Below are 27,786 nucleotides of genomic sequence, written 5' to 3' on the forward strand. Positions count from 1 at the left end.
ATTTATATGTTTGGGTGCAAAGCCAAATACAAGCCACTAGTCTGCATAGTTTGCAAAAATACAAAAATGATATTATCTCACTTCCCATGTGTCTCATTTATCTCTTCAATGGGCGTATATGCATTTTGACGTACTAATATGGAAATGCAGTTTTCAGATAGCAATTCAAATCTACATGGATATATTGAAAAATCACATTTTCAATTGTTTTAGAATTTTATTTTAAACCATTACAGACTTCATGAAATATACTTATCTGTGATGTTCAGTGTCCCTTGGCTTTGTCAAAAATATTCAGGTGATTGTTAAATTGATTGGAACCCCATGACCTTTATACGAACATAGGCTTTTCTTCTAAAACTTTTGCTTTTTTATTTTTAGGAAATATATTCCAAATGAATAATATGCCTCTCTGCAATAAAAAAGATTCAGACTGTGGGAGATAACAAATTTGAAGTGATCACATCCCAAAGGACCTTTGTTTTCCGGGCTGAAAAGGAAGGTAACAGAATATATTTATTATTAGTTTAATTGACCTATTTCCAACTGCAGCTGTGAAACAGACTAGTATGGATTTTTAATAGAAAATTGCTTTGAGTTGCAAATAACCAGTCTTTGTAATTGTATTTTTTATTATTTAGCTAAACATTAAGGAATTATCTTACCCTTTGTTTATACAGCATGTTAAATTACAAAGACATGCTTTTCATTTAAATTATTTAATACATACAGTTTCAAAATTATGTTTATCTTTCTTCTTTATATTTAATATTTTAAATTTAATAATGCTCTCTCTGCATCCTACACAATGTCCCCTACTGTTTAATTGGAAAAGTTTCTGGTCTTTTGGTCATTTCTATGAAGTTCCTTGATGTCTAGTATTTTTTTTTACATAGATTAACTAAAACATACAATTAGTTACTACTGAATTAAAATGCATGTATTGATGATTTATTTACTATGATTTAGATATGGTTTATAACAAATATGTTTAATTCTTAACTTGACTATTTTCATCATGGTTGAATGATTGAAAAGTAATGCAAGCAAAGTGTTTTGAGAGTTTGTTACTGTATAAATGTTTCAGTCTGAGTTAAACCAAAACAGACACTTGAATGAACTTTCAATTGGAGATTCAGGTTTTTAAAGATGGCACACAAACACAAAATTATAAGCACAGTACAAGAAAATAGATTTTCAGATGATTTTTATCATGAAATAAACCTGTGAAACAGATATTCATAAGTACTTTTAATAGAAGATATGCAGAGATTCATGGTGTAATAACTTTAACACAGCTATGAAAATTTGTGTAAGCTTAATCTGGAATAAATAAAACTCAATAATCAGGTTCAGGGAGTATCCTGTTTGTTTCCTGAAAAAAAACCCATTTTACTGTAATAGTAAAAAGTGAACAAATAAGAGGAAAAATATACCTTTTGTAAGCTGTGTACTCTCTTTGTAAAATGAGTACAGTAATAATGTTGACCAAATTTAAATTTAAAAAGTGATGAATACACTTTTAAAATATTTTTAATTAACTATCATGGATCAAACTGAACACTTTTATACGTGAAAGACACTAAATGTCAGAATTACAAGAATTACAAAGAACAAAGAAAGCTTATATGTCATTTGTAATTCAACAAAATAGAAATCTTGAATACTTTTTCAGAGCCATATAAATAGTGACAAAAAGGAGTTAAAAAGTTTCTGTATCTACACAATGTTAGATTTTTATACTCCTTAGGTCAAATGTGTCCTTGCAGTTTTTGCTTTCAGCATCATATGACTCTCTACAGAGAGTTGCTGAATCATCATACTTTTTTTCTAGTTTAATGTAATTTTATTTCATTTATAAGTACTGATGGAAGACACATTTTTAACTGCAAGAACTGATGCATTCCAGGACCAGGACTAGAGAAGAACTAGTATTGATCTCAGCCTGAAAATGTTTAAAGCTTTGTTCACAGCCCATGGTTAATAGAAAGGATCATCTGTCTTTTGTAAATGTGAAAGAAATTAGAGCTTGAATGATTAAAGAAAAGCAGGCACAACTATCCAAAGTGTTTCCCCAGGTTTGTATGTATGCATTGTATTAAATAAAAATAAAAAACATTCCTAGGCCTAGTTATCAAACAAGAATATTGTTTGTTTTTAGACCTGGGGTATTAATGAAGATATTCTGACTGAGGATTTTAAGCAACGAATCAACTTCAACTGGTCTTATCTAACACTCTTTTGAAACTGCTTACTAAAGGAAGCCATCAAACAATATTAAGAGATTTGCCATTTAAGAAGCATACCTTTGTGTGTTTATGCAATGCAATGTCTGCAATATTGAAACATCATGTAATAGCATATGTTAATTTTTCTACTCTTCACTTTGTGGATTTTATATGAAAATGATTACCAGACTCTTTATGCTGCTAGTGCTTGTTCTAATGACAAAGATAATCTCACTTTGTCAGTGGAAAGTACTGCAATTTACAAAAGTATGGGGAATTCCACCCACACCAAAGGGAGGGTGAGAGATGAAATGTAGGAAGCTAGGCAATTTGCCTGCCTCTCTTGTATCTTCAAAAGGATTTCAGGAAACCTTGAAATACAGAAATACTGGTACTGTGCATGAACAACACTATTTTATAGTTCAGGTGGGTAGCTGCGTCAGCATGCGTAGGCTGCAAAGGAACAAGTAATAGGTTTATTCCATATTCTTTTCAGCATGGACTAAACCTATTACTTGTTCCTTTGCATACTATTTTATATATTAATTTAACATAATGCACTCAATGATTAATGTCTGTAGAGTCAATTTTTAGAAGGAATATATACATATATAGGCACATTTAATTAATATTAAATTAATAATTAATAACATATTAGTTGATTATTATGTAATCATATTATATTCATAAGAAGGCTCTATTGTGAAACTGAACAAAAATCCTAGGTTTGTTTATTAAAGAGAAGCAGTTACAACAGGACAACAAAAAGACTGAAAACTTGAATGACATTCTGATGATAGGAGATGTGGAAACTGTAGTGTTTTTTGTCCTGTGGTCTTCAGCATTATGTGCAACTAACTGTGGTTGTGGGCTAGTCTGTATTTCCACAGTGATCCACGCAGTAGAGGTATTAATATTATGTTGTCTAACCATCTTGTTTCAGTTCTTTGAACAAGCAACAAAAATGAATAATACACATAGGCCATTAGAAATGGTGTATTTAGATGTTCAGATTTAATAATTTCTCATAAATTATTTATTCTCAAATTGTGTTAAATGGAATGAGAATTGGTTATAAAAATAGAAAACAGAGGGTACAGATAAGGAGTTAATACTCAAGTTTTGATGTAATTAGTGGAGTACCTGAGGGATCTGTACTAGGACCAGTTCTTCAATTATATCAGTGATATATATTCTGGTATACTGTAGTTTATAAACTAGGTAAAATTGTAAATGATACCAATTTAGGAAGATTATCAAACATTTGAGAAGCAGCAGAGGAAATCAAAAAGATTTATGTACAATTCAAGACAGATGCAGATGATGTTTAATGTAGATGAGTGCATGGTATTGTATGCAGGTTGTAAAAGTGTAAACTTTTACTATAAATAAAACATATCTACAGATGGGAAACTGAGCTAGAAGAGACTACTTATGAAAAAGATCTATGTGTTTGTTTACACATTATTTTCATTTTCTAGACAGAATATTGTTAAAACATCATTCTTCCATCTCAGAAATATTGCCAGTCTATGTTCTATGCTGTCTTTGACTGTAGCAGAAATCAACATATTGGTCTTTTCTGTCAAAAATATAATTTTTAATTTTTAATTTTTAATTTCTGGCAGTTGACTTGGCAGTTTAAAACCAATGTGTGTATGTTTAAATTGAGATTCGGGTAATCAATAGAAAACACAATAAAGATAAAAAGTCTGTTTAATAAAATTGGGATGCTATAATTAGGTACCACAGGGATATGTGTAAGCATCACTGTTCTTCCTAATTTATATCAGTGATCTAGATTCTAATATACAGATGCCATTCAAAGCCATTCAAAATGGGTGGGGTATTTCGCGGTATACTCCGGTGGGTATGTCGCATCAAAACGCAGTATCACGCAGTATCACGCGGTGTAACGCGTCATTTGACGTCATGCCGGAAAGTATCCGGAATCACCTTGTAAAACCACCAGGAGGAGCCAATAAAGCTTAACCTCTCATGTACAGCATTTGAGCTTTTAAATTTAAACTGTGTATTACAGCATGTTAATCATCAGTCATTAAAAAGTTGGTATATTTTATGAAAGCAAGATTGCTCAGTTGGACAAAAGTACACAACCTACCTTTATCAGAAATATTTATGCATCAAAGCCTTTACCAAAGATATTACTAATAGTATTAATAATGAATGACTTTGGACAAGCTGTAAACTCAAAGTATTACGCTGGTCCACATTCTTTCTTTTTCTTTTTTAAACGAAAATACTTTTAGTTTTTTCTTTGACAAACACCACAGCATTTCGTGGATAATTTCTTTAGCACATTTGTACAAGCACTTGGAATCTGTCCAAGCCCTACTTTGTCAGGCATTTTTTTTTACTGCAACGGACATAAAAACTCCCTTGCTTTTAACAAAGCGTTTCATAATTTCTAACTACGAAAATTATTTAAACTGCAACACTTATCATTCAACCAGAGCTCAAAATATCACAAGGATCCTCAAGAGCACATCAAAGACTGTATTAAAAGATACTTGTATCAGATACATGAGAATCCAGGCTTTTTTATCAACACTTTCTTTTCCGTATACCAGATATTATGGAACCACTTCAGAAGGGTGTCAGCCAGTCAGATTCCAGGAATCGGTACTTTAAAGAAAAAATACACACCGGTATTCCAATTCTCCCTAAACATTTTAAGCATCGAAGTCTTTAACTAACATGTGAAATAGTGTGTAAAAAAGTGGTAGTTTTAAGCTTTTCTGCTAATATAATATGGAATCGCGTATCTAAAGAAATTAATAACGATATGATTATATTCGTGTACTGCGACAGGGCTGTGTAAGGCTGTTTTGACTCACAATCAGACAAATGCAACATAAATTGGGCTGTGTAGTCTTCTAAGTATCTTAATAAACTTTCAGCATAGCTTTCTCCCCGTTTAGATTTATTTTTCTTGGGATCTTGGGATCAAACGTGGAAAGATTAGATTGTAATCATTTTTTATTTTTTAAATACATTTTAGAAAAGTGTAATCTATACTAAAAAGCTATACACCACCTGCTATAAAGATACATATTGTAATACTTTCGGGCTCGGATAGGACGGACACAAGAACTCAGACTTGCGGAGTTAAAGCAAGTTAAAGCCTTGATTTTATATATCACCTTTAAAAGTGGCATCTCAAAAGCAATACAGATTACAAAGTAAATACCCAACACTGATTGTACCCATCTGTCATGCTAATAAAGACCTTTAAATTGAATTGAATTTTATTACTTGTTTTTCAGGAAGTTAAAAAAACACTTGAATTACTTATCCAGTCTCTCGAAATAAAATTATTTTTCAAGCAATGCAACTAACGTCGGGCAACGTGTTTTTTTTAATCCAACATTGACATCCACATCTTAAATCTTGTCAGGCAGCTCTTTTTTCTCTATTTGAATTGTGGCGATTCAAACAACTTGGGATAACAAGTGATCTCAAAGTCACCGAGCTCTTAGAGCTTCAACAACAGATGATAATTTCCTTAGTCCTTCCTTAGTCTTCCTGAAATTGTCAGATTATGAGTGAGTAAAAGCATTTTATTAAAAACACGTTTGCGTTTGTTTGGGAGCTATATTATGTATTTTTCATATGTAAGATATAATGATGTGTTCCTGCTTACACATTGCATGACTTTAAAAGCTAGAAAAACAGGTTTCGATTCACATTATCGGGCGAGCCTTGTTTTGTCAAAGGAAAATTCTATTCTACTCTGAGAATGTAGGGGGAGGAAGAATGCCCGTGGTCTTTTCACTTACTGCAATACACCAACGCATTAGCATGTTAAAGCGATTTCATTGAGGAGCCTAGCTTTCTTAACTAGTAAGTACTGTACTTACTGGGTTTTGAAGGGGGGGAGGTGTCTTTCGCTGGAAATCTCGCCCCCTTCTACTTTGAAAATACCTGTGAAACCGGTTTAATTCGTCACAGCCAGCACTCCCACAGAGAGGGGGGTTGTTCTTGCAGTGCATCGGTATAGACGGGAAAGCCAGAGCCGAGTCTAGTCTAGCCATGTGTGAGTCTAGTCTAACAGAGCTTCAACAGCAGATGACAACTTGTGGGTTCGATTAAGAATAAATAAAAGCATTTCATTAATAATGCGTTTGCGTTTGTCTGGGTGCTGACAAAGTAAAAAACAATTACTTTTTGACAATGAAGAACTGTGTGTGTCTCTCTCTCTCTCTCTCTGCTGGCGTTTGTAATCGTTTTTATTTTTAAATACATTTTAGCAAAGTAATGTACCATAAAAGTATTGTGAGACATATTTGGGTTAACATGTTCAGTGTTCAGTGTGTGGTAATTTGTTTGGTGCGAGTGAAGTTTTATTTAAAATCTGACCCAGGGAAAAGTGTGGTGTGGACGGCTGAGGAGAGAATGCAGGCTCGCGCTGTGTCAGTTATTCTTTTTGTCTTTTTGTTTTTTTGAGCCAGTGAAAGCTCTGTTGTCCTTCACATGAATGCCTGAATCATTGTACCGAACCCAGGATTTTACAGTATTTTTTCTTTAAAATACCAATAACAGCAACATACAGTTTACATAATATGTTGATGTTCCAAAATTAATATCGTTTATGACCTTTATGACCTTCGTTATGCTCTTCGTTAATGTCTAAGCCGGAACACATCATTATATCTCATTTTGTATTTCTTTTAAAAAAAAAATCGTTTGCCCAGCCTAACAGTATTGTTGTTATTGTTTTTATCCTGTAAAGGGCTTTGAGGAGCCACCTTTAAAGGCGCCATATACAATAAAGTTCATTATAATTACTATTGTTAATTTGCTGGACAGAGAGGTGAACATTATTACGCAGAAGACAAAGATAGCGATTTACGTTGCATTGTACATTGTGCTGCTGTAATACAGTTTTAAAGTATTTAAAAGTCTAAACAGTATCAGCTTTATTTATGGGTTTTAAATAAAGGCGATTTAAACGCGATTAAAATCAATATAAATGTTTATATTGTAACGCATAGGTGACTATTCATTGTTATTAAAATTATTTAAATTCGATCATGTTGTGATATTTAGAAATATAAATTTGTATGGTGAGAGTGAAGTTTTATTTAATCTCTGACCCAGGGAAATGTTTTATTTTTTCAAAGAAATGTTTGTTAAAAAAAAGTCATGGTTTCGGCCGGATTCAAACACGCAACGATTGATGTAGGAGTCAGGAACCTAACCCACAGCGCCACCGGCAAGGTCACATGAGGAGTGTTGAAAAAGCCCTACAAACATTATCAACAGACATCGTACAGCATGTACTATTCTTGTGTTGCTGTACATGAATATAATTATATCGTTATTAATTTCTTTAGAGATGCGATTCCATATTATATTCCCTTTTAATCAAATTCTAAAAGTATGCTTGTTGACTCCGGTATCACGTTAGTTAGACTTCGATGCTTAAAATGTTTAGGGAGAAATGGAATACTGGTGTGTAATTTTTCTTTAAAGTACCGAGACCAGCCATGTACTGTATGTTTATGTTCCAAAATTAATATCGTTTATGGCCTTCACATGCGTTACAGTATGCTCCTATTCTTTTTATGCTCAGCTACTAAGATTTCCCTTCAGTGGTAAAATTCCATAAAAATATTCAATACTAAAACGGGCACAGTAAAGACATTTAAATCTTTCTATGACCGACCAACGCACCACGAGTGCCCCTGTTGGTCAACCAATCACGTACCGCAGTATTTTGCGTCATGATGCGCGAGGTCGTAGCCAATTACCTGCGGTACGTGTCTGTGCCGCGTACTTTGAATGGCTGCATCTGTAGTTATGTAATTAGTCATAATTGCTCAAGGTATCAAAATGGAAGAATAGCAAACATGGTAGAAATTGCCAAGGGACAAAAAGACTTACTCAAAAGTCAATTATAAAATAACAGGCTTTTCAAAGAACAAGAACACAATCACAGTTGTCTTGTTTAACTTACATTATCATGCTATGGTTTACATGCTTCTTTTAAATCTTTACTTTTGGGATTATATGACAATAATTTTTAAATGCTTGATGTGCTTAACACATTTGCTGTTTCACACCAGATTCTGCTGAATCTGTGTAATTGTCCTTTGAGTATTTGGTTTCTCTCCATCATGTAGGTGTGAGTTTTAAAATAGTACTTTTTTTAATAAAGCACTATTTAAAAAGAATATTTAAACTGGATTTAGCTGTATTGATTTTTAAAATATTAATGATAAGTCATCTCAGTGGATCCCAGAGCATTTTATACACTTGTTGGGATCAACTTCAAGCATCATTGAGATAGAAACTATCTGTGTGTAGTAACAATTATCCCAGCAGTAATTCACCTGTTGAATTAAGGGCAGCAATAATGCAAGCCTAAAGTGGAGTAGTATTTTCTGAGCATGGGGATTAACAATCCACTTTAAAGCTTTAATAGCAACTCGTTAGGACCTCAATTTTATGTCTTATACAAAAAAGGTTTGGAAATTATGAACCAGAGGGAAGCATGCTACCTACTGATCCACAAACACAACTTATAGCAGCAATCTGTTTTTTGTTTTCTTAGAGTTCTCCCATTACAGTTATGGCCAGGCACAACATTGCTTAACGTCAGAGATCATATAATATCAAGAAATGATATGGTAACACAGCTGCATTTGTTCTAATTTTTCAGTGTTGCATAATATTTGTGTATGGCTTTAAGGAAATGCTTACTTTCTCAACTATATCAATCTATTTAGGAACATATGTCATAGACTATAGAGAGAAATATGGAAATTTCCAAGTGCGCTTTATTTCTTGTTTTAACATATTTTTAGAACATAGCCCATGCAAAATAAATAAAAACTTAAATAAGAAGTCAGAATTGTTAATGGAACTAAAGTGGCTAAGGACAAGGAAAATGATACTGATGTAAAGATGTGTAAATAATTTAATCATTTATTTATTATTCATACTGCATTTAATAAATTTATAAACTTTCTGTGTAAATCTTTAAATCCAGCATAACAGCACAGGGGTCAAGGAAGTACACAGAAATCAAAGCAGAATAAAAGCAGAACTTGCTTCGTTTTGAAGACACCATGTTCATAAAAGCAGAAGGAGTAGCATGTTGATTTCAGAAATACCTTTGAGGCTCTGAAAAATGGGAGACAATCTTTGGCAAGAAGATATTTCTTGCGAAATTCAAACAATAGTGCTCCCTTCATTCTAGAAATCTGAGTCCACCTCATGCAATACAGGACAACATATGAAAACAGTTACCTTAAGAGAAAATACTGGATACAGAACAACAATATTGTACAGGAACAAGTAATAGGTTTATTCCATGCTGAAAAAAAGAAGAAAGAGAACACAACGTTTCGGCCGTGGAGCCTTCTTCAGGTGTGAGAGAGACAAGGCAGTAGGCAAAGGTAAAGTAGCGGGAGAACAAAGGTTGGGAGGGAGGAAGAGTGAGAGGCGGGAGCAGGGGACAGAAAGAGAGGCCAATCAAGAGGTGTGAAGTCAGAATGGGTGTAGAGAGGTGTGAAATGAAACTTCCAATGAATGGAGAAAATTTAAAAGAACAGTAGTCTGTCGTTAAGAGAAGGGAGAATGTGTGATCCTAGCTGCAGAATAATTTTGGTTTCGGTAGTCTTTCTGATGTATGAGTTCAGAAAACCGTCTTTGAGAACACAGACGGAGAGATTAGAGTGGTCGTGGCCGTCAGAGTTGAAATGAGAAACAATGGGCTTGGAGAGATCTTTAATCTTCACAGCCCTGACGTGTTCTCTGAAGCGGTCTCCGAGTCTCCTTCCTGTTTCTCCAATGTAGATGGCTGGGCATTTACTGCAAGAGATACAGTAAATAAGGTTGCTGGAGGTACAAAATGCTGTCTGGTTGATCCGGAATTGTCCTGAGGGGCCTTGAATGAGTGTGGTGGTGGATGTGTACTGTGTACTTGCAGGTGACAGGATGATCCCTCCATTGGGGCCCTCTTTTCTGATCGCCCTATCATCTCATATCGCCGACCACCTAATCTGCGCAACCTCCTTGTTCACAGCTCCCTTGACCGCCCTCAACAACCATCCACACCAGGCACTTTCCCTTGCAACAGAGCTCGCTGTATCACCTGCAAGTACACATCCACCACCACACTCATTCAAGGCCCCTCAGGACAATTCCGGATCATCCAGACAGCATCTTGTACCTCCAGAAACCTTATTTACTGTATCTCTTGCAGTAAATGTCCAGCCATCTACATTGGAGAAACAGGAAGGAGACTCGGAGACCGCTTCAGAGAACACGTCAGGGCTGTGAAGATTAAAGATCTCTCCAATCCCATTGTTTCTCATTTCAACTCTGACGGCCACGACCACTCTAATCTCTCCGTCTGTGTTCTCAAAGACGGTTTTCTGAACTCATACATCAGAAAGACTTCCGAAACCAAAATTATTCTGCAGCTAGGATCACACATTCTCCCTTCTCTTAACGACAGACTACTGTTCTTTTAAATTTTCTCCATTCATTGGAAGTTTCATTTCACACCTCTCTACACCCATTCTGACTTCACACCTCTTGACTGGCCTCTCTTTCTGTCCCCTGCTCCCGCCTCTCACTCCTCCTCCCTCCCAACCTTTGTTCTCCCGCTATTTTACCTTTGCCTACTGCCTTGTCTCTCTCACACCTGAAGAAAGCTCCATGCCGAAACGTTGTGTTCTCTTTCTTCTTTTTTGCAGCATGGAATAAACCTAATGCTTGTTCCTTTACAGACTACGCATGCTGACGCAGCTACCCACCTAAACAATATTATACATTGTACATTGATTAAAACAGAAATGGTCAAACTGGAAATTACATGGAGCAGTACATATTTTTTCATATAAAGACTATAGCATATAAAGACTGAGCAGTCAGGTAGTTAATTTTTCCAGGGCCTCATGAGTATTGTATTGTACTTTTGGTGCTGAAGAACTGATAATACAGGAATGAAATACATATCCAACAATTCAAATTGAGCGAGGTACACTGCGTTAAAACTGTAACTGTACTGTAACATTCCGCATGTTTTTTGAAATAGGATAAGAGTATCCGGGAGTACCTTGTTAAACCGCCTGGTGGAGCTAATAAAGCTTAACATCTTATGTATAGCATTTGAGCCAGAAAATGCCCAGTTTCGAATCCTGGTCACTGCTGTGGGACAATCTTTTTCCAATTAAGAATTTAAGTTGTATACTGTTTAATAATTTTAAACTGTGTATTATAGCATGTTAAACATTAAACATTAAAAAGTCAGTATATTTTATAAAAGCAAGATTGCTCAGTTGGACAAAAGTACACAACCTTCCACCTTCTTCATTAATAATTTAATTATACATAAATATTTTATCAAAGTCTTTAACTTACAGTGGGTTCTGGTTTTAACGTGCTTGTTCTTACATTATTAAGCTTATTTTCTGTACTTCATAAAAAGTTATAATGTTTTATCCTTTTCTAAGAATGCGTAGAAAGAACACCACTTGCTGTTATTGTAAAAAGATAAATGTTGTAGGGATTTAACATCACTTGATAGTTATATTAATATGGAATCGTGTACCTAAGCAGCTAAAGTATCACAAGTGGACGTTTTGGAAATATTTTGACATTCATTTATTTAAAAAAAAAACTTCTATTGTCCTTGTAGTGGTAATGAGCACTGTAATGTAGCAAGCTGCACCCATGTGGTTCAAAGCGAAATCAGAGCATTACTTTCGGTTTTTTTCTCATATAGCCGGAGCATAAAAATAGTCCACTTATTGCTTATTGTTAACATGATGTGTCTCTTTCAGGTTTACATCTGAATTGAGAAAATCTATATTTTGTCTTAATCCAAATGTCAGCAGCCAGTAATCAGCCAACAATTTAACTTGGAATTGAGAAAAAAGTAATATACACCCTAGACATATAGCAGTTCTACTATATAGTACACCGCCTGGAACTGAACCCAGTCCGTCACCGTCATTCAACAGGGAACCAGCTGGATGAATTATTATATGTGATGGTTTTGTGTTTAAGGATTTCTTCATGGAAATCTTTAAATTAAACGAGGGAGGGGGGAAGGGTTAGTTTTTAAAATTGCCAGTAAATGGAGAACAGCTTATCAACACGATGGACAAACGTTTTTTTTCATTTTTAAAAGCTAAATATAAAATAAGATCCAATGACGTGTTCCTGCTTAAAACATTGCAGGACTTTAAAAGCTGTAAAAACTAGTTTAGTTAAAAAACACTTTTTATGCGCAAAAAACAGGTGATTTTACTTCTTCGTGATCAACTTAGAATCTTGGTGTACTCTGCTAACAATCAACAATTAATAACAATCTTAACTGTTTATAAGAATTAAATATATTAACTAAGGAATCAGATGGCACACTGGTTAGCATGCCTTTTGTATGTTTTTTCATAAATTCAACAGTAGCACCAGATGTCTCAGAGGCTTTCAAAATTAAATTATGCATAGAAATTTTATAGTGCTAGTTTAAGAAGTCAGCCTTTCCACTTCTCTGGATCTGATCAATCTAACTACCTATTTTCTGTGCTTTCCCTATCCTACTTGATTTGTAATTATTCAAAAAATCTCCTTCTTGAAATGCGTTATTTATTAATACCTGTTTAAACTGTTAACATCTTGCACCACCAACTCTGTGATAAAATATAAACTAAGCTCAACCTGACAGCTGCTGAGCCCCTAGTCCATCCTGCTACCAGCATTGAATAAAAAATCTTTAGATTTCTATATTTATATCTTTATTTAGTAGTTCCATTAGTGACAAAGGCTAAATTACTTTCTTAGAAAAATGTCTTTTATATGTTGCAAAAAACTGACTTGCTTTAACAAAATATATCTACAAGTGCTTTCCCCTGGCAATCTACCTGAATGCCCAACTATTTGAGAAGCCTTACATGAAACCATTTTTGCTATTAATTCATACAAGGGCTCTCTTACTGAATTGCTGTTTTTCATTTGTGCTAATTTTCTGACTCTCTATACTGTCAAACCTTCAAAGTCTCCCTACCAGAAATGCACCTGATTATTCAAGCGCCTAACTCTCTGCCAAATCAGCTTCAGTTTCACATGCTCTTTTGCTACACACAGCTTTCTGTCATTTTTTTGTATATCTAAGGTTTTGAAAGTGTTCCTGCATTCCTCTTCTGCACTGTCTGGTCATGGCTTTTTTCTGTTTGGTTATTTCAAGGTAACACCTGCTCCAATATAAAAACCTTTTTGCTCATGTGCATTTTTGTAATTTCATTTTAATTTACATCTCTAACTCATTAACATCCCAAATTTTAATTTGCCTTAATTTTTTTAAACTGAATTTTAGTTTCAGCCTTAAAAAAGCTTAAGTTTCTCTCTTTTGTTTCTTGCCCTACAGAGCTCTTTCATTGTGAAGTTCCCAGCATTTTTACATTGATCTATTAAATGGTCAGGTTACTTGGACATAAAGTTTTAACTGTATTTGGCATACTGCACTACTTGGAAATAATCTATCGGACGTAATGTACACCCTGGACATATAGCAGTTCTACTTATATTGAGTTTATTTTCATTTTATTCCATTTTTACTGCGCTGTTGTTGTTTAACTTTATTTTGTAACTTTTAATTTTGTGATCCCTCCCGCCTAGCTTGCAGAAAAGGCATTTAATTTTCAGCAATTACTGCTGCATGCTGTATTGTTGTGCATTTGATAAATACATTTTGATTTGATTTTTAAGCTGTTATTACTGATCACTGGATTATTGCACTTGACATTGCTCAATTCACCCCCTTTCCTGAACGTCTATGAGAAGCAGAAATAGTGCTGTCTCTGGTGTGATATTTTTGCAGCTGAAATTTCACTGTTTAAACTAATAAGAAATTAGATTGTTCATAAATCTAATCACTTATTCTACATAAACACATAATTACTCTCTGAAAATGCTCCTTTTCTTGTTCTTTTTGGGTGACAACGGCTGTTTAATTCAAAGAAGGAAGTCCATGAAGTGAAACACATCAGCAGTGGCGAGTCTTAAAGCAGAGAGAATAAACTGGGTGAAAAATCCATTTACTCGTGATAGTTTTCTTACTAGCGACTATAAGAATCCTTAGTATATATCTATCCTTTAGTTCCATGTAGTCAAAAGTAAAATTTCCCAAATACATAACAGAAAATTCAAATGGTATGTCTAGGATTACTATGTTAGAAAGCACAAAATGTGTGAATTTCCAATATTTTTGTGTTTCCGGGCATGACCAGAATATGTGTGAATGAGTTGCTACTTGTTCTCCACATAACCACCAACATTGTGAACAGCTTCCCTTTTGTTTTACTTGAGTTTTGGGACTAATAAAAAAATTAACCATTTTTTTCAGACAGAAAGCTCTTGAAACTTGTGAACTGGTGGAGGTTTGTTGTAATCTGCATATGTTCTTCCACTGTTCTGCAGACATTGTTTTATAATTTTATTTATTATTCAGTTGAATCTTTTTTCTTATCTTCAATGTTATTATACAGTTTTGATATTATTTTCTTAAGGTTGCTCTGCTGGTATTAAGCTATAAAAGACATTTTTTACCTTGCTCTATATTTGGTTGTTTTACCCAATTATTTACAGTACATAGTGCTTAATTTGGTGATTCATTTTCATCAAGGTACATATTGCTTTGATCCCTATCATAGTCCAGATTTTAAAACATGTATTTGATTTTCCAGAAGGGAAATCTGAATCAAAAGCTATCCACCTTAATGTTTTAATATCTGTATCCAAGTTATAGGTTCTTATTATTTCAAAATAGATTTTAATTGATACTATTACCCAGGGTATAGCTGTTTTATATATAGATTCTGCCAGTGCTCTGTCACCCAAAACTGTCTATATTGGAAATTCATCTATAATCAGAGACTCTATCTGCTTCCATTTTGCACTATAATTGTGATCACTCCAGCAAATTAGATTTTAGATGCTTGTTAATATGATTTTAGACATGGCAAGGCTAAACCACCCTTCTCCTTGGCTAATTGCACTGTTTTAAATTTAACCCTTGCCTTTTTTCCATTCCAAATAAATCTTGAAATCAGTTTATCCCATTCATTAAATTGTTCTGTAGAGATCTCTACTGGAAGAGATTGAAAAAGGTATAATAATCGTGATAGAACATTCATTTTAATAACTTTCACTCTAGATCCCAATGAGAAAGGTAGCAAACTACAGCCAGCTAGATCCTCATTTATTTTACAGGTTAAAGGGTTAATACATCTGTTGGATTATAATTTGTTCTACATTAGTTTGTACCTTGGCATCTGAGCAAATTTCTCCAGGAGACACATCTCGGCAAATGATGTATTATGCTTATCCAAATACAAATGGACTGCATACAATGCTATTTTGCATTCTTGTCCTTTGAATTTTATCCCCTTAATTTGTGGGTCTTATCTAATTCATTCTGCCATGGGTTCTATATATAAAAAGAACAGGAAGGTGACAGGTGACAGGGGACATCCCTGTCTTGTACCTCTTTTTAAGCTGAATCTGAAAGATATCTGTTGATCTTGATTTGTGCTATTGGATTTGAATACATTATTTTAATTATATTTATAAATTTATCAGCAAATCCAAATCTCTCTAGAGTCTGATAAAAAATCCCAATTGACTCGATCAAAATATTTTTCTGCATTCAGAGTAACCAAGACTGCCCCTATGTTTTAAATTAAGATTATGTCTCAAAATGTGTCTCATATTATCCTGTGTTTGTCTGTTCTGAATCAATCCAGTTTGATTTAAATGTTTAAGTTAAGGTAGAATTTTCTCAAATCTTTGAGTCATAATTGAAGCATATACTGTGTAATCTACATTAAGAATGGAAATTGGGTGAAATTAGTCACATCAGGTTTGTTTTTTCCCCTCTTTTGGAATAACAGAAATAATAGATAGATAAGATAAGACTTTATTGGTCCCGAAGGGAAATTGAGGTGTTACAACAGCCCAGTCCAAGATATCAGTTCCACATATCAGAATAAACTAAAAATTAAAATAAGTACAGCAATACAAAATAAAATAGTTAAGTGTGTGCAAAATATGCTGAGTCACTCTAAAACAATAAAATATATGCACAATGCGCATAGGTATATACAGATTGAAAGTACCACAGTATAAACAGTATATTAAGGCTGTGTCCAAAAAGTACATTAGTGCAACATGCTGTCCATAGATGAGCAGATGAAGGGCTAGCAGTCCTAGCCTAGGGCAGTGTTATACACCCTGACAGCTGCCGGAAGGAAGGACCTGCGGAAACACTCCCTTGAACACCTTAGTTGGTGCAGTCTGTTACTAAAAGTGCTCTGCTGTCTAATAACAGTCCCATGTAGCAGATGTGACGCATTGTTCATGATGGCTGTGAGCTTGGTCAGTAATCTTCTCACCACCACCACCTCCAGGGGGTCAAGGCTCAGCCTCAAAACAGAGCCAGCCTTCTTGATGAGTTTATTGAGTCTATTTACATCTCTTGCCATGATGCTACTGCCCAAGCACACAGCAGCATAGAAGATGGCCGCTGCCACCACTGATTTATAAAAAACGTGTAGCAGTGTTCCACATACACCAAAGGACCTGAGCCTTCTAAGAAAATAGAGTCGTCTCTGACCTTTCTTGTTCAGGGCATCAGTGTTAACAGACCACTCCAGCTTATCATTCAGGTGTACCCCTAAGTATTTGTAGGACTGCACGACCTCTATCACCCTAGATGGAAACAGGGTTCAGTGGAGACTTATTCCTCCGAAAGTCCATGACCATTTCCTCCATATTCCATATTCCTCCTCCCTTCCCTCACTAATACACCACACAACTACAGAGTCATACGAAAACGTCTGCAGATTGCATGCCTCAGAGTTGTACTTGAAGTCAGAGGTGTAAAAAGTGAACAGGAATGGAGCAAGGACAGTCCCCTGTGGAGCCCCATTTCTGCTAATAATCTGTTCGTACACACAGCCCTGTAGCCGTACATACTGTGGCCTGCAGGTCATATAGTCTATAATCCAGGACGCCAAGGGAATGTCCACCTGCGCCGCCCTTAGCTTATCTCTCAGTAATGGGGGATTGATGGTGTTAAAGGCACTGGAGAAATCAAAGAACATAACTCTCACAATGCTCCCCATTTTTTTCCGGGTGAGAGTTAGCTCTATGTAGCAGATAGATGACTGGGTCCTCCAGCCCCATATGTGACCAATAGGCAAACTGCAGGGGGTCCAGTGCTGTACTCACCAGGGTTCTGAGGTGGTCCAGTACAAGCCTTTCCAGAGTTTGTCAGGTGTGACTTATAGCTACATTCTAAGAAGTTGGAAGATTCCCTCCTTCCCTTATCCAATTACAGGTGGACAGGACAATAGAAGCCAACAGATTTTTGAATAGCTTGTAAAATTCTCTTGGAAAGCCGTCTGTTCTTGGTGATGTATTGGCCTTAAGATCTGAAATAATATTATACATTTCTTCTTTGCTTATTACTCTAGTTAGCATATTATTTTGCTCCTCATTTAAAACAGGTAAGTTTAATGAGTTTAATAAAAAGGTGATGTCCTGTTTATTTTGGGTTTCAGATTGTGTGTACACATTTTTGTAATATTCAATAGAAGTAGTCTGTAATTCTTTTAATTTGGAGTGAATTTTGGTGAGTTACTGGGTTAAATGTTTTAGGGATGATAAATTTACCCTGTTGCTTTTGCAGTCTTCTTACTAATATTTTCTGTGATTTAACTCCTGATTTATAGTAATCTTATTTTAATAACTTTAGTTTTGTTTCTACTTCCACAATTTGCTATTTATTTATTCCCTAATTTTCAATAATTGTTTATATATTTTAGGTGTGAGAGAGAGAGGAAAATCGGCAGCTGATAAAGCATGAGAGAATAGAGCATGTTTTCCTCTCTCTCACACCTGAATAAGGCTCCATACGTTGTGTTTCTTTTCTTCTCTTTTCGACATGGAATAAACCTTTACTTGTTTCATTTCAGACTACACATGGTGACGCAGCTACTTACTTGAATTACTTTATCTTTATGTGAGCAAATATAGATAAGTTTCCCTCTAAGCACTGCTTTACCTGTATCCCATAGTATTGCTAAAGAGACACATCTCCTGTGTCGTTATTTGAAGGAAATAATTCAGTAACATGTTTGATTTGCTCTTTAACATCATTATCATTCAAAATACTACAGTTCATCTTCCATGAAGTACAGATGCAGCCATTCAAACACGTACTGCGGGCAACTCATTACGTCATACCGCGTCATAACGCGTCATACTGATTGGCTGGCCAAAATGACCAACAGGGGCACTCGTGGTGTGTTGGTCAGTCGTGGAAAGATTTAATAATTTAATGTCTTTACTGTGCACATTTTAATCCGTTTAGTATTGAATATTTATATGGAATTTTACAACTAAAGGGAGATTTTAGTAGCTGAGCATAAAAAGAAGAGGAGCATAACACATCTAAAGGTCATAAACGATATTAATTTAGGAACATAAACATATTATTGTATGTAAACTGGACTGTATATGGCTGGTCTTGGTAGTTTAAAGAAAAAATACACACCAGTCTTCCATTTCTCCCTAAACATTTTAAGCATCAAAGTTTCACATGTGGTTATTTCGGAAACGTTTTTACATGCTGCTTCTGACCATGTTACTGTACGATATATACTGTACAGTACTTTGTGAGAAAAGATAGTTTTAAGCTTTTCTGTGAATACGCTCGATACCGGAGTAAACAAAAGCATACTTTTAGAATTTGATTAATAGGGAATATGGAATCGTGTATCTAAAGAAATTAATAACGATATATTTATATTCATGTGCTGTAGCACAAACAGTAATATAAGACTTTCTATTTCTATTGAGGTCGGGTGTTCAAATCCAGCTATCGCCTCGAGTTTTCTTTTAACAAACATGTCTTTGAAAAACTAAAATAGCAATAATATGGACACTCTATTGACTTTTTTATATTTCTAAATATCACAGCATTTTCAAATCTAAGTCATTTATTAATAACAATGAATAGTTTCAAACTGCTACCGATATCATCATCAATATGTAAAAAAAGTAAATCCTGTTTTTTATGGTCTGTAGCTCAAATCCTGCTTAACTAAAAATTAGACACAAGAAGAGTATTATTGGACAATGCTGTGAGGCTAAAGAAATCAATAATGATATTAATTCAAAGATCTAAATATATTTAACGTATATGCCTGACATTAGAGGGTGTGTCTGCTCGCGGTGATGTCACTGTCTTTCCCTCTGAATATCTAGCAGGGACCTGTACCGTGTGGATCCCTTTAAATCTCCCTTCAGATTTAAAAGGTTATTAATAATATCTTCAGTGTTGCATTAACATTGGAATGTTCTTCCAAGTGTAAAAAGAGGTGATACGCAACGTGTCTCCTTCATACATTTTTAGTTTACAGACCGTACAAGAACATTTTTTATGAATAATGTCTTCCGCATCACATTAAAATTGGAACGCTTTTCACAGGTGTAAATTTAAACAAATAAACAAGAGAAACTACTTGGACTATTGCTTTGTTGAACTAAACTGTGCTCCAGCAAATAATATACAGTACAGTATACCGCCTTCTGCCTCTTTTCTAGTTTAGCAGGATTTACGCAATAAGCACATAGTTTAATTTGGGTGGCATTACGGATGTCTATATCGTATGACACAAGTTTGAGTCGGAGTGTCTGATAATAACTACATTATATTCCTAATTCCTTTTCAGCTAAATCAGGCAAATTAAAAGTCAAATCATCAGGATCTTGGAGATTAATAAGAGAGCATTTTGGTCTAAAATATTTCACATAACAAGACCGTCTGCATCTAGACAGTGTACACTATTAAACCACAGAATGAGTTAGTGTCTCAATTAAAGGTGTAAGATGTCTGTCTTCATCATCATGGTACGGTTTCAACATATAGATAAGCTATAATCTAGTTGCTGGCAATTGTAAAAAATAACCTTTCCGCCCTCCTTCATTCATTATTAATATTATTAATAACTGCTCTATTCAGGACAGAGTTGAGACAAGCAAGAGATAAATGTATAACTTCATACAGATAGAACCCCAGGAATTGAACTGCAGTTCCTCAACTAAAGATGCATCAGTGACTATTGGGAATGTGTAGTGAAGACACTTTTCTGGTCATTTGCTGGTTTATGTTCACATCTTTAACCTATTATACTGATTTTTTGTAGTGTTGTTGTGGCCCACTGATGGCATTTCATCTAGGTTTAGAGTTGCCATATATTCTCAATACTGCCCTGTGCCCAGGTTATCATGGTCCTTACCAGATGTAACAGAGCAGCTGGGTCTCTAAGTCATCCGTGTTTTTGAGAAGTGCATATGAGAGCATGAATTCCCACAATTCTATGAAAGTAAGACAAGTGGTGGCTGTGTTCAGTTGACACTCACTAGTCGTGGAGTCAGACTATTTCGAGAGTTACAGTTAAACCCTAAGAGAAAAGAGTTAGGATTTCCCATTGAGTTGTAGTAAGAAGTGTGCTCTCCCTTAGGTTATATGGGAAAAGTTGGTTACAATTCTTCTATGTTTAATGGTTAAAAGGGGAAAAAAGATTAAATTTCTCGATGGTCTCTTTCCATTTAAGGTTACTACTACAGGAACCTGGTAAAGCAAACAGATTGCAGACCAAGAGTGGGAAGGGTTTACACCAGGGTTGGTCAGTCCTCAGGCCTGGTTTTACAGTATAATTCCCCACAGATTTATTATGAAACGTTACAGCAAATAGTGTGTAAGGATCCTGTAATATGGTCTTAATGTGCATATGTTGTATAACACAATACTACCTGTTAACAAGTGTCATTAGGGGTCACTTGGTTGTTGCTATATCTTCTGTTATATTTGGAAATAAATGTATTTGCTAATTTTGAAAAATCTGCTGAAAATGCTTTCTGTTTCAATTGCCGGCAAGAACTGGGCACATGCACATTTAAAGACATAACGGAGGGTAATATAACACATTTTTTTCTAGGCTTAAAATCACTGAACTGATAAAGCAATAATATGTTCTATACACCTTTTGTAAATTCATTTAGAAACAACTGTTGCAAAGATTTATTTTACCTATGGCGATACTAGAAACTAGAATTATACTAGATTCTAGAATTAATGTATTTTCAAATGTAACAGAAAATATACAAATCAGTCAAGCTACGATTCTGCATAAATTTTTGATATCAGTTTTCTAAACAAAGTATTTCCCATCATAGGTCTGTGCTGAACTGATTGCGACCAGAATATCCAGAAATATATTTTTTTACAAAGCCCTAGACTTATGTTATGATTTACTTACTTATGCTTACAACTTTGACTTTTCACAGAGGATTTTGTGTAAACATTAGTTAAACTCACTTTATTTAAAGCTAATGCATTATTAAAACATATTTTATTGTAAAACAAAACTTATCTGCCCCTTCCATTAGATTTTCTGTGATTGTTAATATATTTGAGTTTTTTAAACTTAAAAAAACACTTATTTGTATAATTTTCACTTTACTTTCTTCAAAGTGTTTTTTTTTACATTTTTAAGCTTTTGGGATTTTGATGAATATTAACACATATAATAGAATATGAGATTTAACATGCTTTTTTATTTTTGTTGTTACTATCTGTAAATATTGTTGATATTTTTCCAATTATTTTTTTATTTTAAACATTTGTTTGTGAAAATTCAATAATTAGTCTTCAGTAATACAAAAATGAATTCTGTGATTCTTTATTTGATCATAGTTTTTTTAGTAACGGCTCATTTCTGTAAATCTACAGTTACAGTTGAAAAAATGTTACAGGTTTCTCTTTTGGATACATTGTCTTAATTATATATATATATACTGTGCAATATATATATGCAATATCTTCTGATATTTATGACAAAGAATATAGTTATTGTTTTTTTGGGGCCATTTTATATAATTCTAATGATATATTCCTTTACATCCTTGAAGGAGACAGACATGATTGGATCGTTGTTCTTCAATCTGCTATGCAAGCATGGCCCCTGCCTTCAAAGAAGCATTCTAAGCAAACATCAGACAAGTGTGGACTTCTGGAATTACGTGGTTACAAAGGAAAACTTGTTGTTTCTTTGGCTGGAACCAAAGTTAGACTTTGTAAAAATGAAAAGGTATGTGTTTGATACCATCATAACAATTTGCTATGCACAAAGGTCTATTGGTTTGGTAATTTAGTTCCCATACTTTTTTTTCACAAACATCAGAACATTGGAAAGGCCACAGATGATTGGAAGACCATCCAGCTCATTAAGCTCATCTCATTCAAATTAATTTTATAGTCGCATAACCAGTACTGATTGTACTAGGGGTAACGTCAAGTATGAAATGCTCTTGATAGCCAGAGTGGGACAATATACAGTAACTAGTCAACGGAAACCAATAATTTCTTAGGAGGTGGACTGAATCTGGAAAAAACAAGTAGAACAAGAACATTCCACTCAGAGAGATGTAGTACTAAAGATCATACAACTATGCCTCTTTCACTCACTTCCCTTTCTATCTTTTGCTGCTTTCTTCCCTGCCTATCATCTGTATGACTGGAAACTTAATCAACAGATTAAGCACTCATCAGGTCTTTCATACACACATATTAGTTAATAAGTCACTTCTTAATCAAAGTTAAAAATATGGCAATTACTTACTAAACTTAAGAAGCCATACATACTTTGGGATGACTTGGCAAGCTTTGTAGGTGTACAGACAAGGTAAAGTAAAGTCATTCATAAACTGCAAAAATAGGAATTTATACAAATAGCTTTTATCTTTGCTAAAAAAGTGAAACACCAGAAGGTTTCAATATTTTCATTTATTGAACTAATGTAAAATAAGTGGTTGTGTGGAGCACCGGTACAAATGCATCTTCCATCTAGGCAATACCATTAATAACTCAAACTGAGGCACAGCTACTAAGGCTATCTTAATATTACTGGTCTCACAGGGTATTATGCATTTACACTGTATCAGGAGTAGACCATTATATGTTAAATGTTTTATGAAATGTTAAATAACATGCATTAATGAATAAAAAAAGGCTCCACGGCCGGAACGTTGTGTTTTCTTTCTTCTCTTTTCAGCATGGAATAAACCTATTACTTGTTCCTTTGCAGACTATGCCTGACGCAGCTACCCACTTAAATTATTTATGTCTATTTTAATCTAATGAAGAATAATATTTATACGAAATGTGTGGAGATTGTTATAATGTCATATTTATAATTTTGTAATGGAATTATTTTTATATTGTAAAACTATCCATTCCAGGAGGAGAGATTAGTTAAAAGCTCCTTCACTAGGAGATTCATTGAGATGAGTTTTGATCCTAAATAGAGTAGACAGTGTGTGATCTGAGTTTTAGAAGAGACAACACTGTAATTTTTTTATGTTTTTGATTTATAATATGCTGTTTTATTAGTGTTTTCAGCAGTTCTGTGCAGTTTTTCATTAAACATTTTTTATTCATATCGTTTAATTTCAAAATGTCCTCTGCAAGCAATTAGAATATCAGTATTTTTAAATATTTGCTGTTTAGATATATATAATGTTTATACTGTGTAATGCATCTTTCTAGTGTTATGGGAAAATAGCGCTTAGAATTACTTTTTAGTTCCTCATCTTGTAATAATAATTGTTAATTTACAAGCCTTTGTTCAAATATACGTTAAATCTGACTATCAGAAAATAAGTAAAATACAAAATTATAGAATAAAAAATGAAGGTAAAATATAATTAAAATATTTTACTAACCAAACAATCAACAGTTAATAACAATGTTTAACAATAAATTAAATGTATTACCTAAAGAATAGCGTGGCATAGTGGTTAGCATGCTTTTTGTATCTTTTTTTCAGAAACACAATAGTAGCACCAGTGGCTTTCAAAACTAAATTATGCATCTAAATCTTTTAACTACAAAAATTACTACCTATCCATCCATTTCTAATGGTAACACAGAGGATAGCATTGCTATCTTACAGTGCTGGGGCCCTAGGTTCAATTCCTGGGGTAATGTATGTGTGGAGTTTGCATGTTCTCTGGGTTCACATAAGTTTCCGCAGGTGATCTGATTTCCTCTTGCAGTCCAAACATACTGGTAGGTTAATTGGCTTCTGAATAAATTGACCCTGGTGTGAGTGTGTGTGTTTGTGTCCATGTGTCTGCCCTGTTATGGACTTGTATTACAGCACGTCCAGGGAGTATCCTGCCTTGCGCCTGCTGCTTGCTGGGATAGGCTCTAGCTCCCCTCTACTGGATAAAGAGATTAGAAAATGGATGGAATTAAAGATACTGTGTAACTATACACAGTGATAGAAACACACTATGAGATGACAGCAGTTACTCACTGAGGACAAATTTTAAAGTGATGGCTTAGGGAAACAGCCTTTCCACATCAGTATCCATAGCTAGTTTGTTATTCAAACAAATTGCCTCTAAATATAAACATCTTAAGATGCTGGCTGTGTGGATCAGTATCAGCTGCTGTATGTTTGTCTATTCCTTGTATTTATGTATGTACAACAAACAGTTCAATAATAATAATTATAATAATAATAATTGCTTACACTTATATAGCGCTTTTCTGGACACTCCACTCAACGTGCTTTATAGGTAATGGGAACTCCCCTCCACCACCACCAATATGCAGCATCCACCAGTTGCAGGGTGATATGGCTGCTGGCTCAGGCTCAATGCGTGCTCAATGCTGGCAACTACACAAAATCTAAAATACATTTACGTTTAATGTGTTTTGATTAAAATACAATGAAAATATGTTTAATCTCATTTCAGTATCTATGTAAGCATTTAACAGTTTTCAGACGTTCTTTTGCAATACAAAACTTTCTGTGATATTTTTTGTATTTCTAAGATTTTGCAGGTGTTCCTGCATTCTTAATCTGCACTATGTCTGGTCATGATTCACTTCTGTCTTTACATGTAAACTATTTGTTTACATCTCTAACACTAAATTCCTAAATTGTAATTTGTCTTAATTATTTACACAGAATTTTAGCTTCAGCCATGAAAACTTAAGGTTTCTCTATCTTTTGTTACTTGTCTCACAGAGTTCTTTAATTGTGAGGTTTCCAGAATCTTTACATTAATCTGTGCACATTTTAAATTGTTCTTACTGATTATCGAAATATTTCTCTTGATGTGGCTTAATTCACCCTTTCCTGAACGTCAATGGCAAGCACAGCTAATGCTTTATCTGGTGCCATCTTCTGCAGGTGAAATTCCACTGTTTTAATGAATAGGAAATTAGCTTGCTCAAATTTCTAATTACTTATCTATGTAAACACAAGTAGGCACTCTTTAAAAATGTTTTTTCTTCATTTTGGAGACCGTGATTGAAAATGATTTTAGATGTCAAAAAGCATTTATTTTCTATTTGTATTCTATTTCTCCAGAAAAAAATTACACATTTCCAACATTCCTCTGTTTGTTGAAATCTTACACTGATTACTCACAATAAATCCTGAGCCCCTTACCACAAAAATATATAAATGTATTGTAGCTAGGATTCACACATTCCAAAGAGGAATGGCTTAAGCAACATAACGAGCCGAAAAAAATTTGGTGCCTCTTCTCCACTTTAAATATACCCTCCTCGTGTGTTATGTCCCATTGTGTGGTCCATGTGTGTTTTGTTGCTATGTTCCACACTTCCTGACCTTGATTGTTCTCCCTCCCCCATTGGTCCATCATTACACTATTGTTTCTGTATGAAGTCATCATCAATCAGCTTCTCAGCCAATCAGAGTGCATCTTATTCAGTATATAACATGGAGGTTTTCAGAAGGAAGAGGCCTTCCGTTTGACTTCGGTCCCGCTTGGCTTTGGTTTTGTTTCGCTTTTCGCTTTTCGCTTTTCGCTTTTCGCTTTTCGCTTTTCGCTTTTCGCTTTGGCTTCGTTCGTGAGTGTTTTTGTATAGCTTCGGCTTTGTTGGTTTGTGTTCGTATCCTTGTGCTTTCGTTTGTTTGGGTGTTTATCCTTGTTTCACCATTACCTTGCCCAGACATATTGTGTCAACCTCTGTGTTCTTTTGTACCCTGTTACTTGTATCCACTCTCTTTTTCCCTTTGATATTCGTAGTTCACTTGTGTATTTGTGGGAACTTTTGTGTGTAGGGTTAGTTTAGGTTGTTGGGTACATTCTATACACTTAATTGATTTTTGTATTAGTAACACTAGTTTAGTATGGGTGAGTGCCTTTTGTCTTGTATGGTTTTGGGTAGTCAGTGAAGGTTAGCTATGGCGTTTGAAGATGCTGAAGACCATGTGTTTCGGTTTTTCTTTTGTAGTTACTTTCTTAGCCAGTTCCATTTTGTTTGTTTTCTTTTCTTTGGCACCACTCTAGTTCCCTACATTTGTATGTTATTGTGCCTTATTAAGTACCAGTCACATATTCACCTTAAAATAATCACTTTTGCACCAACCCTTGTCACACTTCCTAAATCCCTCACCAGAACCCACCTGCATCCAAAAAATATCCTAAATGTTACACCTCCTTACCCCTTGACACTTGGTTTCGTAACATTGTGGAAGGATTTTCACCTTGAACTTTTGCTCACCAACTAACAAGCAGACACAAACTGATTAACTATACAAAATGTATTTGCAAGAATAGCGATTACAAACATTAAAAAAATGTAGTTACAAGATCACAGTAATATACTGCTATATTAAAACTAACACGCAATGGACACTACACCGTGGGGGATGCTGCTCACTAACCCCCTTTCCCGAAAACGTCATGGGGGCAATGTCACGTATCTAATTCACAACTGGATACAATTTTATATTACCCTGTGAAACTTAAAATCCAGACATTTGTCAACATATTTACTAAAATTATCCATCTCAGTAATCTCACTGTGTAAATCTCACTTTGCACCCCAGTGATATCTTCACGCTCCCAGTATAATTAAAAAAAAGATTTTTTTTTCAGGTGTGAAATGTCTGCTGTAACTGTTAATACAATAATGAATATAATTGTGATTCTCTCACAGTAAAACAAAAAAAACTGTATATCAAATAATAATATTAATAATAATGTAACATGAATGAACCTCCTGACCATCTCCAAACTTGGGAGTGATTGTTTTGTGCCAGCCAGCTAGCGCATTACCACCTCACACTAGGGGGAAGGGAAAGTGCTGGTGGGCTTTTACAGATGCAGCCATTCAAAATGCATGGTAAAACCCTGTACTACGTGAAATTATATACAGTTTAGCACGTTATACTGCAGTACGTGATTGGCTGGCCAAAATGACTGACAGGGTTACTCATGGTGCATTGGTTGTTAGTGAAATGATTGCTTCATTTAATCTCTTTACTGTGCATGTTTAAATCTGCTTAATATTGAATATTAATATGGAATTTTACAACTAAACGGAAATTTTAGTAGCTGAGCATAAAAAGAATAGGAGCATAACGCATCTGAAGGTCATAAATTATATTAATTTAGGAACATAAAC

General features: G+C 34.6%; 1 protein-coding gene across 1 annotated transcript in view; it reads left to right on the forward strand.

The window, feature by feature from the left end:
• arap2 (ArfGAP with RhoGAP domain, ankyrin repeat and PH domain 2) overlaps positions 1-27,786 on the forward strand; it is a 247,624-nt gene that overhangs the window by 11,736 nt on the left and 208,102 nt on the right. The window contains 2 exon segments of the mRNA XM_088920360.1: positions 382-502; positions 22,245-22,423. Coding sequence (XP_088776486.1) covers positions 382-502; positions 22,245-22,423 — 300 coding nt within the window.

The sequence above is a fragment of the Atractosteus spatula genome, chromosome 1 (assembly GCF_055471065.1).
Source record: "Atractosteus spatula isolate fAtrSpa1 chromosome 1, fAtrSpa1.hap1, whole genome shotgun sequence".
Lineage (NCBI taxonomy): Eukaryota > Metazoa > Chordata > Actinopteri > Semionotiformes > Lepisosteidae > Atractosteus > Atractosteus spatula.